The sequence below is a fragment of the Petromyzon marinus genome, chromosome 1, assembly GCF_048934315.1.
Source record: "Petromyzon marinus isolate PM22_M1 ecotype Great Lakes invasive population chromosome 1, UKy_Petmar_22M1.pri1.0, whole genome shotgun sequence".
NCBI classification, from domain to species: Eukaryota; Metazoa; Chordata; class Hyperoartia; order Petromyzontiformes; family Petromyzontidae; genus Petromyzon; species Petromyzon marinus.
In genome coordinates this window covers 7,255,805-7,269,359 of record NC_133667.1, presented here as the reverse complement: position 1 = coordinate 7,269,359, position 13,555 = coordinate 7,255,805, and the positions used below count along the sequence as shown (strand labels likewise).

The window sequence follows — 13,555 nt, the reverse complement described above, 5'->3', positions numbered from 1 at the left end:
ATAACAATATATTGGGGGGGACATTGAGCATATTTGAATATTATAATTACTGCCTTGGTTTAAAGCGATTTGAAGCATGTTTTATTTTTAAAACGGAAATATGGTTTTGGGGGGGGGCAGAGCTTTGTGACGTCATATTTGAGGGGGGGGGGTCAAAAATCGTCCAAAATCGCGTGACGTCATTTATGGACGGCCCCTAACCACTAAACTCAACTTCACCACTGAGCAGCTCACCCCTCCCATCTCATTCACCCCCCCCTCCTCCACCCCTTCTTCACTCTACACTCACCTCTTACTCAGCCACTCACCACCCCTCACTCACCACCCCCTCACCCACTACCTCACTCACCGTGCAGTGTCCACTCACTCAACACTCACCTCTTACTCAGCCACTCACCACCCCTCACTCACCACCCCTCACCCGCTACCTCACTCACCGTGCAGTGTCCACTCACTCAACACAGCGAGTAGTGACACACAGTGAGTAGTGACACATAGAGTGAGTAGTGACACACATAGTAGTGACACATAGTAGTGACACACAGAGTGAGTAGTGACAGAGTGAGTAGTGACAGAGTGAGTAGTGACACACAGTGAGTAGTAACACAGTGAGTAGTGCCACACAGTGAGTAGTAACACAGTGAGTAGTAACACAGTGAGTAGTGACACAGTGAGTAGTGACACAGTGAGTAGTGACACACAGTGAGTAGTGACACACAGTGAGTAGTGACACAGTGAGTAGTGACACAGTGAGTAGTGACACACAGTGAGTAGTGACACAGTGAGTAGTGACACACACAGTGAGTGGTGACACACAGTGAGTAGTGACACACAGTGAGTAGTGACACACAGTGAGTAGTGACACAGTGAGTAGTGACACACAGAGTAGTGACACTCAGAGTGAGTAGTGACACAGCGAGTAGTGACACAGCGAGTAGTGACACACAGCGAGTAGTGACACACAGTGAGTAGTGACACAGTGAGTAGTGACACACAGTGAGTAGTGACACAGCGAGTAGTGACACAATGAGTAGTGACACACAGTGAGTAGTAACAGAGTGAGTAGTGACACACAGAGTAGAGACACACAGAGTGAGTAGTGACAGAGTGAGTAGTGACAGAGTGAGTAGTGACACAGTGAGTAGTGACACAGAGAGTGAGTAGTGACATACAGTGAGTAGTGACACAGTGAGTAGTGACACACAGTGAGTAGTGACACAGCGAGTAGTGACACAGTGAGTAGTGACACACAGCGAGTAGTGACACAATGAGTAGTGACACACAGTGAGTAGTGACACAGCGAGTAGTGACACAGTGAGTAGTGACACAGTGAGTAGTGACACAGTGAGTAGTGACACAGAGTGAGTAGTGACACACAGAGTGAGTAGTGACACAGTGAGTAGTGACACACAGCGAGTAGTGACACACAGTGAGTAGTGACACACAGCGAGTAGTGACACACAGTGAGTAGTGACACACAGCAAGTAGTGAGACAGCGAGTAGTGACACAGTGAGTAGTGACACAGTGAGTAGTGACACAGTGAGTAGTGACACACAGCGAGTAGTGACACACAGCGAGTAGTGACACAGAGTGAGTAGTGACACACAGTGAGTAGTGACACACAGTGAGTAGTGACACAGTGAGTAGTGACACACAGTGAGTAGTGACACAGTGAGTAGTGACACACAGTGAGTAGTGACACACAGCGAGTAGTGACACAGCGAGTCTAGTAGTCGTGGTAGTCGCGGTGTGCGTGTTGGATGGACATTTTATTCATTTTTTACAATAATGTCTAATAGTGTATTGTATTACATTGCTCTGTTTTTGATTTTTTTACCTTTTCTTGTTTCATTGTATGTAATGGAAGAGATTAGGGATTAATAAAGTACAACCATAACCTCAATCATATAAACAGGAATCTATGCATTGTTATAGGAAGACAAGTCCAGATATTGTGGCCAAGGTTGATCAAATTGTTGTTTATATTTACATATTTACAAGTAAACTTGGGTGGGCAGCCAGGGGCGTTTGCTCTGCTCTCCTATCCTCTCATCTCCTCTCTAGACAATGACAAGTGTCTCGACTTGCCATTCTTCAAGCAAAGGATCCAAAGGCATTTTTGTGCTTATCGTCAACACCGATAAAAGACTGTCATATTCAATCTCGATTTGAAGATTTCGTGACTACAGGAATCCATACTCTTTGGTTCTTTTGGTAAAGTCACGTAGTAGGTATAAAATAAAATAAATCACGACGTTTCGACCGCAACACAAGCGGTCGTCCTCAGGCGGAAAAAATAAAACCCATCAGTGGAACTGCTGAACCAGCGAGAGAGCAGCAACAACAACAAGGAGGTTATAGAAGTGGTGAAGGACGAACACAGCGAGAGAGCAGCTACAGCAACAAGGAGGTTATAGATGTGGTGAAGGACGAACACAGCGAGAGAGCAGCTACAACAACAAGGAGGTTATAGATTTGGCGATGGGCAAGCAAGCGGGGTCTGAGCTGGAAAGGAATTCCAACCCCGGACGCAAGCACCTCAGTTGTGTTAATGGTGGACATTAGGGAGAGAGGGATCAGGGAGGGAGATTAGCATGAATGAGCTTCCGTCGCCGCATAAGATTATCATGCCCGCAAATATGCGCACAACAGCAGTGTTCATGAGAGATTACCACCATGAGAGGTGCAATCCAAAGGGCATGTGAGCATTGTCTCAAACTCACTCTCCCTGCTTGATTGTATTATCTGAAATACACATGAGAAGCCATATTTAAGAGGAATATCTCAGCTTAAATTAACATTAGGATTAGACTGTTGCGATGTCATTATTCGGTCTTAACCGTCAATATTTGCTCCTTTTCTCACTCACCTCCATGTCACCTGCTCTCCCTGCCCTGCCGACATCCTCATGCCCTCTCTCTCTACTCTGAATGCACCAGAGTGAACATGAAAGAAATATGATCAGTAAAGAAGTGGTGTTTCTTGCCATGATGTTCATGAATGGATTAATAACAATTTCTGATCTGAATGGCAATTATTATGATTATATGGAGAAACATTAACTCATCTCTTGTACTACTGTATACTTCTATCATCTGACTGGAACTCATTTTTTCACTGCTCTCAACTTTTCTTCTTTTCTGAGGCTGCCCAAAAAACTCACGAATGTCACTGCCACCGTTCCTGTTGCTCGTGATGACACTCACTGTGAATGTCACTGCCACCCTTCCTGTTGCTCGTGATGACACTCACTGTGAATGTCACTGCCACCCTTCCTGTTGCTCGTGATGACACTCACTGTGAATGTCACTGCCACCCTTCCTGTTGCTGGTGATGACACTCACTGTGAATGTCACTGCCACCCTTCCTGTTGCTCGTGATGACACTCACTGTGAATGTCACTGCCACCCTTCCTGTTGCTCGTGATGACACTCACTGTGAATGTCACTGCCATCCTTCCTGTTGCTCGTGATGACACTCACTGTGAATGTCGCTGCCACCCTTCCTGTTGCTCGGGATGACACTCACTGTGAATGTCACTGCCACCCTTCCTGTTGCTCGTGATGACACTCACTGTGAATGTCACTGCCACCCTTCCTCTTGCTCGTGATGACACTCACTGTGAATGTCACTGCCACCCTTCCTCTTGCTCGGGATGACACTCACTGTGAATGTCACTGCCACCCTTCCTCTTGCTCATGATGACACTGTGAATGAACGCTGAATGTAATAAAACTTCGTGCACTTTAATCAAAGAAACACTAATAATGACATTTATCATAAGTACAGCTATACACTCTACTATACGAATATGCAATAAATGAGAGCGACGACTGTCTACAAATATGACACGTGCAGCGCAACTTAAATTATTGACACTTTACTCAGACTTCACGTGGGCTTTCTGACAAATGTAACGTAATAGAGACATTCACGTTAGTTGCATACGCTCGTGAGCGCCACTGTTGGTCGCTGGGTGAATGTGTGGCTAATTCACTTTCCAAGTAACTTACTTAGCTATGACAGCTAACGTTACTGATGGTTGATTGATTAGCAATCGCAAATTGGCCCGTTTTCACCAAAAAATGTTTGTTTTGACTCGACAGTGATATATCCAACGTAACACTCATATAACTTTATAGTTTTCCACTTGTTAATACATTTTAAAGTAATGAAATGGAGAGACAGTACACTGTGTGACATTGATTGTACCTACCCACAGCAGTCGAGCAACGGCTGCTGCTGGGGTAGGGCAACACCACGTGACCACCACACGCAGAACTGCAGTGCACCGTGATACTAGAACCGGTAGCAGTAATAATGATGGCAACTTGTTCAGTTTGGTTATGATTATTATTACAGTTGCTCATGATTATTTCGTACGGCGTTGCGTGATTTGCTTGTCGTACCATAGCATTTTTTAATGTTTGACAATATATTGGGGGGGGACATTGAGCATATTTGAATATTATAATTGCGGCCTTGGTTTAAAGCGATTTGAAGCATGTTTTATTTTTAAAACGGAAAAATGTCTTGGGGGGGGGGGGGGCAGAGCTTTGTGACGTCATATTTGAGGGGGGGGGGTCTGACTTTTTACTACCACCACCATTACCTAACTACTATAACTACCACTACAACCACTACCACAACTACCATTACCTACCTACTTTAATTACCACTACAACCACTACCACAATCACCATTACCTAACTACTATAACTACCACTACAACCACTACCACCATTACCTAACTACTATAACTACCACTACAACCACCACCGCCAGCAGCAGCAGCAGCGCGGTCGCTCCTCACGCGCGGGGTGGAGGGGGAGACGGAGTCCGCCTCGTGGCCACTCAGCCACTAGGGGACATTCACTGTCTCCACTCAGCCACTGGGGACATTCACTGTCTCCACTCAGCCAGTGGGGACATTCACTGTCTCCACTCAGCCAGTGGGGACATTCACTGTCTCACTCAGCCAGTGGGGACATTCACTGTCTCCACTCAGCCAATGGGGACATTCACTGTCTCCACTCAGCCAGTGGGGACATTCACTGTCTCACTCAGCCACTGGGGGACATTCACTGTCTCCACTCAGCCAGTGGGGACATTCACTGTCTCCACTCAGCCAGTGGGGACATTCACTGTCTCCACTCAGCCGCTGGGGACATTCACTGTCTCACTCAGCCACTGGGGGACATTCACTGTCTCCACTCAGCCAGTGGGGACATTCACTGTCTCCACTCAGCCAGTGGGGGGCATTCACTGTCTCCAATCAGACAGTGGGGACATTCACTGTCTCCACTCAGCCAGTGGGGGACATTCACTGTCTCCACTCAGCCAGTGGGGGACATTCACTGTCTCACTCAGCCAGTGGGGACATTCACTGTCTCCACTCAGCCAGTGGGGACATTCACTGTCTCTACTCAGCCAGTGGGGGACATTCACTGTCTCCACTCAGCCAGTGGGGGACATTCACTGTCTCCACTCAGCCAGTGGGGGACATTCACTGTCTCACTCAGCCAGTGGGGACATTCACTGTCTCCACTCAGCCAGTGGGGACATTCACTGTCTCCACTCAGCCAGTGGGGATATTCACTGTCTGTACTCAGCCAGTGGGGGACATTCACTGTCTCCACTCAGACACTGGGGACATTCACTGTCTCCACTCAGACAGTGGGGACATTCACTGTCTCCACTTAGCCACTGGGGGACATTCACCGTCTCCACTCAGCCACTGGGGACATTCACTGTCTCCACTCAGCCAGTGGGGGACATTCACTGTCTCCACTCAGCCAGTGGGGGACATTCACTGTCTCCACTCAGCCAGTGGGGATATTCACTGTCTCCACTCAGCCAGTGGGGGACATTCACTGTCTCCACTCAGCCAGTGGGGACATTCACTGTCTCCACTCAGCCAGTGGGGACATTCACTGTCTCCACTCAGACAGTGGGGACATTCACTGTCTCCACTCAGCCACTGGGGACATTCACTGTCTCCACTCAGCCAGTGGGGACATTCACTGTCTCCACTCAGACACTGGGGACATTCACTGTCTCGACTCAGCCACTGGGGGACATTCACTGTCTCTACTCAGCCAGTGGGGGACATTCACTGTCTCCACTCAGACACTGGGGACATTCACTGTCTCCACTCAGCCAGTGTGGACATTCACTGTCTCCACTCAGCCAGTGGGGCACATTCACTGTCTCCACTCAGTCAGTGGGGACATTCACTGTCTCCACTCAGCCACTGCGGGACATTCACTGTCTCCACTCAGCCACTGGGGGACATTCACTGTCTCCACTCAGCCAGTGGGGACATTCACTGTCTCCACTCAGTCACTGGGGGACATTCACTGTCTCCACTCAGGCAGTGGGGGACATTCACTGTCTCCACTCAGCCACTGGGGGACATTCACTGTCTCCACTCAGCCAGTGGGGACATTCACTGTCTCCACTCAGCCAGTGGGGGACATTCACTGTCTCCACTCAGCCAGTGGGGACATTCACTGTCTCCACTCAGCCACTGGGGGACATTCACTGTCTCCACTCAGCCAGTGGGGACATTCACTGTCTCCACTCAGCCACTGGGGACATTCACTGTCTCCACTCAGCCAGTGGGGGACATTCACTGTCTCACTCAGCCAGTGGGGACATTCACTGTCTCCACTCAGCCAGTGGGGACATTCACTGTCTCCACTCAGCCAGTGGGGACATTCACTGTCTCCACTCAGCCACTGGGGGACATTCACTGTCTCCACTCAGCCACTGGGGGACATTCACTCAGAGTGGTCTCCTTTGTTTGACCAGAGGGAAACACTGAGATTCACTCTACCCAGAGTAGTCTCATCTTACTAAATTGGAGCCCCTGAGAAAATTTCTAGCGAATTAATTAATTATTTGACCAGGTGCGAGTTATTTAGATGAACTGTCTCTATTGAGCGATTCCTTTATTTAACCTTTAATATTCACTATCTTTAGTGAGTGATTCATGTGTTTAACCATGCGAGAGTTGTTGAGATGCACGCTCTACTGATAGGGGCCATTAAGATTTACTATCCAGATTGAATGACTCCTTTATTTAACCAGTTAAGAGCCATTGCGATTCACTATCTCTCGTGAGTAACTCCGTTATGTAATCCTGCGAGAGCCATTGAGGTTCACTCGATGCAGTGATTTACTTCTTTAACCAGGTGGGAATCATTTACTTCTCTAGTGAGTGAATTAATTATTTAACCAGGTGAGAGCCATTGAAATTCACTCTCTCTAGTGAGGGGTGAGGGGGTGAGGGGGGCGGTGGTGAGGGGGTGAGGGGGAGGCGGTGGTGAGGGGGTGAGGTGGTGTGTGTACACGGTTTGTGTGTGTACATGGTTTTTGTGTGTGTGTACATGTTGTGTGTGTATACATGGTGTGTGTGTGTGTATACATGGTGTGTGTGTGTATACATGGTGTGTGTAGGGGTATCGTGGTGTGTGTGTACATGGTGTGTGTGTACGTGGTGTGTGTGTGTACGTGGTGTGTGTCTGTGTACGTGGTGTGTGTACATGGTGTGTGTGTGTGTACATGGTGTGTGTGTCTGTGTACATGGTGTGTGTCTGTGTACATGGTGTGTGTCTGTGTACGTGGTGTGTGTGTACATGGTGTGTGTGTGTGTATACATGGTGTGTGTAGGGGTATCGTGGTGTGTGTGTACATGGTGTGTGTGTGTACATGGTGTGTGTGTGTACGTGGTGTGTGTCTGTGTACGTGGTGTGTGTACATGGTGTGTGTGTACATGGTGTGTGTGTCTGTGTACATGGTGTGTGTCTGTGTACGTGGTGTGTGTACATGGTGTGTGTGTACATGGTGTGTCTGTGTACGTGGTGTGTGTCTGTGTAGTGGTGTGTGTAGAGGTATCGTGGTGTGTGGAGGGGTACCACGGTGCGTGTATCGGGTGGAGTGGAGGGACCTCTGAGTCTGATTCTCCTCTCTCTCTGGTCACAGAGACGACCTTCGTGGACTGTGGAGGCCTCAAGTTCCTGCTGAGCCTGCTCAAGCACCACGCCTGCCAGGGCCTCATGCTGCGCTTTGTGAGTCACGCGGAGAGGGGGGGGTGAGAGACAGAGAGAGTTAGAGAGTGAGTTAGTTAGTTAGTGAGAGAGTTAGAGAGGGAGTTAGTGAGTGAGAGAGTTAGTGAGAGAGTTTGTGAGTTAGAGAGAGAGTTAGAGAGTTAGTTAGTGAGAGAGAGATAGAGAGTTAGTAAGTGAGTTAGAGAGAGTGAGAGAGTTAGTGAGTGAGTTAGCGAGAGAGTTAGTGAGTGAAAGAGTTAGAGAGAGAGATAGAGAGTGAGTGAGTGAGAGAGTTAGTGAGTGAATGAGAGAGTTAGTGAGTGAGAGAGTTAGTGAGTGAGTGAGAGAGTTAGCGAGAGAGTTAGTGAGTGAGAGAGTTAGAGAGAGAGTTAGTGAGAGAGAGTTAGCGAGAGAGTTAGTGAGTGAGAGAGAGAGTTAGAGAGAGAGTTAGTGACTGAGAGAGAGTTAGCGAGATAGTTAGTGAGTGAGAGAGAGAGTTAGTGACTGAGAGAGAGTTAGCGAGAGAGTTAGTGAGTGAGAGACAGTTGAATAGTGAGTGAGAGAGTTAGAGAGTTAGTGAGTGAGAGAGTTAGAGAGTTAGTTAGTGAGAGAGTTAGAGAGTTAGTGAGTGAGAGTTAGAGAGAGAGTTAGTTAGTGAGTGAGAGATATAGAGAGTTAGTGAGTTAGTGAGTGAGTGAGAGAGTTAGTGAGTGAGTGAGTGAGAGAGTTAGCGAGTGAGTTAGAGAGAGAGAGATGGGTTAGAGAGAGAATTAGTGAGTTAGTTAGTGAGTGAGTGAGAGAGTTAGCGAGTGAGTTAGAGAGAGAGTGATGGGTTAGAGACATTACTCCACGTTATTGACGTCCTAACAGACGAACCTTACAGCTCACAATGAGGGAGACAGACTTAGAAGACAAATGTCAATGTGGAGTGGGAGCGATCTCAGGGTGTCTTGTCGAGTGCTTGTAGAATCGCCAGTGTGAATGGGGCCGTCCATAAATGACGTCACGCACCTGGGGGGTGGGGTCAGACAATTGTGACGATGTGTGACGAGGGGGGGGGGGGTTGAGAAATGTGACGTCACTTCAAAATGCGCAACTTTAAATAAATATAGACAACACGTTCTACTTAATTAAATAGACTTTTTAATAAATGTTTTCTCCTACAACATCAAGAGTGCAGCGCCACATTAAATTCTCACTACAATGACAATAGTTTAAAGCGATTTTGAAGCATGTTTTATATTTGGGGGGGGGGGGGGCAGAGCTTTGTGACGTCATGTTTGAGGGGGGTCTGACTTTTTGTGACGCCGTGTGACGAGGGGGGGGGGTAAAAAAATCGTCCAAAATCGCGTGACGTCATTTATGGACGGCCCCAATCATCCTGCCGGATAAGCCTGCTGTTTGTGTACTCTGTGTACATTCTTGTGTTTGTACCTCAGATGTGTGCGCCGTGTTGTTGGCGTCTTGCCTAGCAAGTCCGTCCTGCGCCGTGCGATGTTGCTGTGCCGTGTGTGCCCTGAGCGTCTCTCGCGTCTCTGCACTTCACCGCCTCGTCTACAAGTTGTCACTTGGGGATTGCCACTTGGGGATTGCCTCTTGAGGTGCGGCAGCGATCTCGCGTGCGCTCCGTTCTGCCTCCTCCTCCTCCCGCTTGTGCCGCCGCTCCTCCTCCTCTATCCGCTCCTCCTCCTCCTCTATCCGCTCCTCCTCCTCCTCCTCTATCCGCTCCTCCTCTATCCGCCGCTCCTCCTCCTCTGCCGCGATGAGCTTCAGCCGTGCCAATCTGGCGGAGTCGTAGACACGAGACCAAGTCCTAGTGCAGAGTGGCGCCGTCTTACACAGTGGAGACGCTTGCACCGGGGGCACCATCTTGCTGGCCTGCTGCTGCTGCTGGACGTCTCGAGAGAGAGAGTTAGAGAACGAGGTGGAGAACGAGGTAGAGAGAGAGGTAGAGAGAGAGGTAGTGAACGAGGTAGAGAGAGAGGTAGAGAACGAGGTGGAGAACGAGGTGGAGAACGAGGTAGAGAACGAGGTAGAGAGAGAGGTAGAGAGAGAGGTAGAGAACGAGGTGGAGAACGAGGTAGAGAACGAGGTAGAGAGAGAGGTAGAGAGAGAGGTAGAGAACGAGGTGGAGAACGAGGTGGAGAACGAGGTAGAGAGAGAGGTAGAGAGAGAGGTAGTGAACGAGGTAGAGAGAGAGGTAGAGAACGAGGTAGAGAACGAGGTAGAGAACGAGGTAGAGAGAGAGGTAGAGAACAAGGTGGAGAACGAGGTGGAGAACGAGGTAGAGAGAGAGATAGAGAACAAGGTAGAGAAGGAGGTAGAGAACGAGGTAGAGAGAGGTAGTGAACGAGGTAGAGAGAGAGGTAGAGAATGAGGTAGAGAACGAGGTAGAGAACGAGGTAGAGAACGAGGTAGAGAACGAGGTAGAGAGAGAGGTAGAGAACGAGGTAGAGAACGAGGTAGAGAACGAGGTAGAGAACGAGGTAGAGAGAGAGGTAGAGAGAGAGGTAGAGAACGAGGTAGAGAACGAGGTAGAGAACGAGGTAGAGAATGAGGTAGAGAACGAGGTACAGAACGAGGTAGAGAGCAAGGTAGTGAACGAGGTGGAGAACGAGGTAGAGAACGAGGTAGTGAGAGAGGTAGAGAGAGAGGTAGAGAACGAGGTGGAGAACGAGGTAGAGAGAGAGGTAGAGAACGAGGTAGAGAACGAGGTAGAGAGAGAGGTAGAGAACGAGGTAGAGAACGAGGTAGAGAACGAGGTACAGAACGAGGTAGAGAGAGGTAGAGAAGGAGGTAGAGAACGAGGTAGAGAGAGAGAGGTAGAGAACGAGGTAGAGAACGAGGTAGAGAGAACGAGGTAGAGAGAGAGGTAGAGAACGAGGTGGAGAACGAGGTAGAGAACGAGGTAGAGAGAACGAGGTAGAGAACGAGGTAGAGAGTTGGTGACTGTATCGCTGTGTGAGAGTAGTGGGGAGCGGTAGTGTAGTGACCTGCGCGCTGCGCTACGAACCCGGCGCCCCGGGATCCATTCCCACTCACGGCCAACACCAGTGACGACTATAGAAGCCGGACTCCCCTAGGTTGACTCAGCCTCAAAAGAGCAGCTGGTGCAGAGTGTGAACATCGCCACTAGGGGGACAAAGGCGACCGGGTGTGGTGCGGTCAGTCGCCTCCTCGTGTGCCGTGCCGGCATTCACAGGTGCTCGTTTAAAGCACTTGCCACGACAGTACGTTAAGACTATGCAGGGGAACTTTGTCTTTGTATGTTTGAGAGTGTGGGAGAGTGTGTGTGAGTGTGTGAGAGTGTGTGAGGGTGAGTGTGTGAGAGAGTGTGGGTGAGTGTGTGAGAGTGTGGGTGAGTGTATGAGAGTGTGGGTGAGTGTGTGAGGGTGAGTGTGTGAGTGTGTGAGAGAGTGTGGGTGAGTGTGTGAGAGTGAGTGTGTGAGAGAGTGTGGGTGAGTGTGTGAGAGTGTGGGTGTGTGAGTGTGTGAGAGAGTGTGGATGAGTGTGGGTGAGTGGGTGAGTGTGTGAGAGTGTGTGAGTGTGTGTGAGTGTGGGTGAGTGTGGGTGAGTGTGTGAGAGTGTGTGAGGGTGAGTGTGAGAGAGTGTGTGAGAGAGTGTGGGTGAGTGTGTGAGAGGGTGGGTGAGTGTGTGAGAGTGTGTGTGAGTGTGTGAGAGTGTGTGAGAGTGTGGGTGAGTGTGTGTGAGTGTGGGTGAGTTTGTCAGAGTGTGGGTGAGTGTGTGTGTGTGAGAGAGTGTGGGTGAGTGGGTGAGAGTGAGTGTGTGTGAGTGTGTGTGAGAGTGTGATAGTAACTGTGTTTGTATGGGGATGAGTGTGAGTGTGTATATGAGAGTGAGTGTATGTGAGTGAGTGACTGTATGGGGATGAGTGAGTGTGTATAGAAGAGTGAGAGTGTGTGTGATAGTGACTGTATGGGGATGAGTGTGAGTGTGTATATGAGAGTGAGGAGCGGTGGTGCAGCGGTCAGCTCACTGCACCACGAACCCAGGGACCCGGGTTTGATTCCCGCTCACGGCCAAAGCCAGTGACGATTATCTGAACCGGTCCTGGGGCCCCTCTAGGTCCACTCAGCCTCAAACTGGTATCCGGTGCGGTGTGTAAACATCACCACAAGGGAGACAAAGGCGGCCGGGGCTGGTGCCGGCCACCCCCTCGTGCGCCGTGCCGCCCTTCACAGACGCCGCTCGCTACCGGCGCTTGCCCCGAGAGCTGCTGAAGGCTGTCGGGGCGACCTTTGTCTTTGTTGGTGAGCGTGGGGTGAGAGGGAGTGACGTCATCACCGAGGGGTGCGAGTGGCAGTAAATGAGTGACAGTGAGTGTGATTGAGTGTGAGTGAGTGACAGTGAGTGAGTGACAGTGAGTGACAGTGAGTGAGTGACAGTGAGTGACAGTGACAGTGAGTGAGGGACAGTGAGTGAGTGACAGTGAGTGACAGTGAGTGAGTGACAGTGAGTGAGGGACAGTGAGTGAGTGACAGTGAGTGACAGTGAGTGAGTGACAGTGAGTGACAGTGACAGTGAGTGACAGTGAGTGAGTGACAGTGAGTGAGGGACAGTGAGTGAGTGACAGTGAGTGACAGTGAGTGAGTGACAGTGAGTGACAGTGAGTGAGTGACAGTGAGTGACAGTGAGTGACAATGAGTGACAGTGAGTGAGTGAGTGACAGTGAGTGACAGTGAGTGAGTGACAGTGAGTGACAGTGAGTGAGTGACTGTGAGTGAGTGACAGTGAGTGACTGTGAGTGAGTGACAGTGAGTGACAGTGAGTGAGTGACAGTGAGTGACAGTGAGTGAGTTACAGTGAGTGAGTGATAGTGAGTGACAGTGAGTGACAGTGAGTGACAGTGAGTGACAGTAAATGAGTGACAGTAAATGAGTGACAGTGGGTGACAGTGAGTGACAGTGAGTGAGTGACAGTGAGTGACAGTGAGTGACAGTGAGTGAGTGACAGTGAGTGACAGTGAGTGAGTGACTGTGAGTGAGTGACAGTGAGTGACAGTGAGTGAGTGACAGTGAGTGACAGTGAGTGAGGGACAGTGAGTGAGTGACAGTGAGTGACAGTGAGTGAGTGACAGTGAGTGAGGGACAGTGAGTGAGTGACAGTGAGTGACAGTGAGTGAGTGACAGTGAGTGACAGTGAGTGAGTGACAGTGAGTGACAGTGAGTGACAATGAGTGACAGTGAGTGAGTGAGTGACAGTGAGTGACAGTGAGTGAGTGACAGTGAGTGACAGTGAGTGAGTGACTGTGAGTGAGTGACAGTGAGTGACTGTGAGTGAGTGACAGTGAGTGACAGTGAGTGAGTGACAGTGAGTGACAGTGAGTGAGTTACAGTGAGTGAGTGATAGTGAGTGACATTGAGTGACAGTGAGTGAGTGACAGTGAGTGACAGTGAGTGACAGTAAATGAGTGACAGTAAATGAGTGACAGTGGGTGACAGTGAGTGAGTGACAGTGAGTGAGTGACAGTGAATGACAGTGA

At 49.5% G+C, this 13,555-nt stretch overlaps 1 protein-coding gene across 5 annotated transcripts in view; it reads left to right on the top strand.

The window, feature by feature from the left end:
- The window catches only part of LOC116940453 (uncharacterized), a 393,679-nt gene that overhangs the window by 38,425 nt on the left and 341,699 nt on the right, over positions 1-13,555 (top strand). For all 5 annotated transcript variants that reach the window (XM_076056201.1, XM_076056147.1, XM_076055989.1 and 2 more), the window contains exon 6: positions 7,988-8,073. In XM_076056201.1, the coding sequence (XP_075912316.1) occupies positions 7,988-8,073 (86 nt within the window). The remainder of the gene's footprint in view (positions 1-7,987; positions 8,074-13,555) is intronic.